This window comes from Notothenia coriiceps, unplaced genomic scaffold (assembly GCF_000735185.1).
Source record: "Notothenia coriiceps isolate Sejong01 unplaced genomic scaffold, NC01 NC01_scaffold00001333, whole genome shotgun sequence".
NCBI lineage: Eukaryota > Metazoa > Chordata > Actinopteri > Perciformes > Nototheniidae > Notothenia > Notothenia coriiceps.
Genome location: NW_011334034.1, coordinates 1 through 2,490, shown reverse-complemented (window position 1 = coordinate 2,490; position 2,490 = coordinate 1). Strand labels below are relative to the sequence as shown.

Sequence of the window (2,490 nt, the reverse complement as noted above, 5' to 3'; positions counted from 1 at the left end):
AGTGGGGGATGTGCTAGTGACTTATCCGACCGGCCCACTTCGGTACCGGCCCATCGGGCCAGTCCGCCACTGCACCCAGCCCAGCCCACGTAAACGGTCAACGGGGGGAGCCTCGCTGCGGGGAAACGGTAGACCTAGTGTCCCGATCGGAGTGGGAATAATAATAATAATAATCCGTGCATTTTATCCATTAATTCCCCAACATTGTGGTAAAGAAACCACACGTTTAATCCATGTTGGTGTACTACAACTACAAAAAGCATCGGTTTGTTTTCTCATCAGGAAATGCAGACCGGCTCAAACAAACGATTTTTAAATCATCTTCCTCACGATCATTTAATGTATCATATGTTCGCCGAATTGACATGAAAGCACTAATAAATGTAGTTTCATCCACTTGAGTTTAAAATTACAAAAATAATCGATTTGTTTTTATACCACATCCTACGGGAGGAAATTCAGCAGCTCTCACTACCGATCTTAATTGAATCATCTTCACCACGATCATTCATGTTTATGTTCGCCGAATTGACATGAAAGCACTGACAAATATGAATATACTGTAGTCAACTTCATTAAAACGTTATTAACGTGCCTAAACTCAGTAATTCACCATTTCTACGCATGACAACACACTTTGTCCGTGTTTGGTTCTCTCGCCGCACAGTGAAGCGTTCCCGCATTGACGTCACTTCCGGCTTCCCCCAAAACCTCAAAATGAGTCGAAGGAATTTCCCCGCGATGTTCGAAATTATTGATATTTATCGGAACGGTATCGCACCTTCTTTTTTAAACTGACGCTTCGAGATTACTAGTAGCCCAATATTTCATTGCACAACAGTTGTTGGGAGGCTGTCGTGTCACAGGCTCTTTAAAGTCAGTACTAATCTGTTTACTAAGATTTGTTGGTACATGAAAGCAAACAGGTCTCAAGTGGAGGGCTTACCTGTAGTGTGATGTGCCACAGCCTTGGCCAACATGGTCTTACCACATCCCGGAGGTCCGTACATAAGGACACCCCTGGGTGGGTCAATGCCAATCTGAGAAAGGAAAAACAGTTGTTATTATTAAGAGCAAAATCCATGCTAGTTGGTGTTACGTGTAACATTTCTTGAATATCTGACCTGTTTGTAGAGCTCAAAGTGTGTGAGTGGCAGCTCTACAGCTTCTCGGACTTCCTGCTTCTGAATATCCATACCACCAATGTCAGCATACATCACATCTGGCTTTTGGTCTGGGAGCAGAAACACAGCAAAAAGGAGAGTTGGCTTTGCTATTCGAACAATCAACTTCATACAAAATATCAGTCAAATCCCTGAATTCTTGCTTGGCTGAAAATGATAATGTATCTGCTTAAAAGTAAGAATGATGACATCTTGGAGAGAGTGGCAGTGAGTGTTTTACCTGACGTCAGCATCATGATGCTGCTGTCAGCCTCGGGGGGGAGCACATCCACCAGGGCGTTGCTGTGCTTGTGTAGAGCCACTGAGGCGTTGGGCTTCAGCAGCTCTCTGTCGATGGTGCTCAGGATGCGCACATAGTAGTTGGACCCTGAGGGAAGAACAAATATGATATATAAAATGAGAACAAACAGAACTCATTACACATTTAAACGTGTACTTCACACTAAATAATTTAAATTTGACAACACAGTACATCTCCTCTAGGTTCTCTCTCAAGGCTCAGAAAGCCTAACATGATAAAGCATTCAAATATACAGCATGGACGAATCCTTCATCATTTCATTCTACGTCAGTGTCTGCTTTTTCTCTTTATTTATTTTCACTGTCATTATTTGTTTGTTTTCTATGCATACAATCTTTTTTGTTGTTGTTCATCTTTCAGAAACGTAATGACAGTAATAATTGAATTGCTCTTCAGTGCAGAAAATACCGCCGTGACCTCAAGCTTAAAGGTGACCTCATGCAAAATGCACTTTTGTACCTCTTTTATACATGAATATGTGTCCCCGGTGTTCCAGGGAACTCACCAAGTGTCAGAAAACACAACCCTCTCTATTTTCCTCCAAACCCAAATCTCTTAAAAAGGGGCTGCAACGGATCTGATACAGACTGATCCAGATTTGAACACTTCTATGACGTCACAGAAGTGGCGCTACGGCTATTGGGTCAACTCCACCAATCAGGAGGAGACAGCCACGGACATTGCCGTTGGAAAGCGCTGGAGACGCTGTAGTACATATGCCAGGCCTGTAGATGGTGCTGTTCTCACAGAATCAGCCCATGCAAAGACAGTGTTAAATTGAGCGAAATGAGGAATGGCTAAAATGCATGATCTGTTTGATATTTTGAAAAATAAAAAGTATAAATATGCCTTATATAGGTATGGTCCTACACTATGTTATTCACATATAGCATGATAGGTCCACTTTAATCAACATATTTTATTAACCGTTGATATGGTGAGTCTCCTCTTTGTTGTGGCCTCTTGAGTCATAACACATTTAATGGTCAAAACAAACTAGTTGAC

General features: G+C 42.1%; 1 protein-coding gene across 1 annotated transcript; it reads right to left on the bottom strand.

Moving 5' to 3' along the window:
• Positions 1–929: 929 nt before the first annotated feature.
• LOC104960265 (26S protease regulatory subunit 6B-like) lies at positions 930–1,596 on the bottom strand (the record flags this gene model as incomplete). The annotated part of the gene is made up of 3 exons (XM_010788250.1): positions 930–1,040; positions 1,125–1,234; positions 1,405–1,596. Coding segments are annotated over 3 exons (413 nt in total), but the record flags the coding sequence as incomplete, so codon positions are not given.
• Between the last annotated feature and the right edge of the window lie 894 nt (positions 1,597–2,490).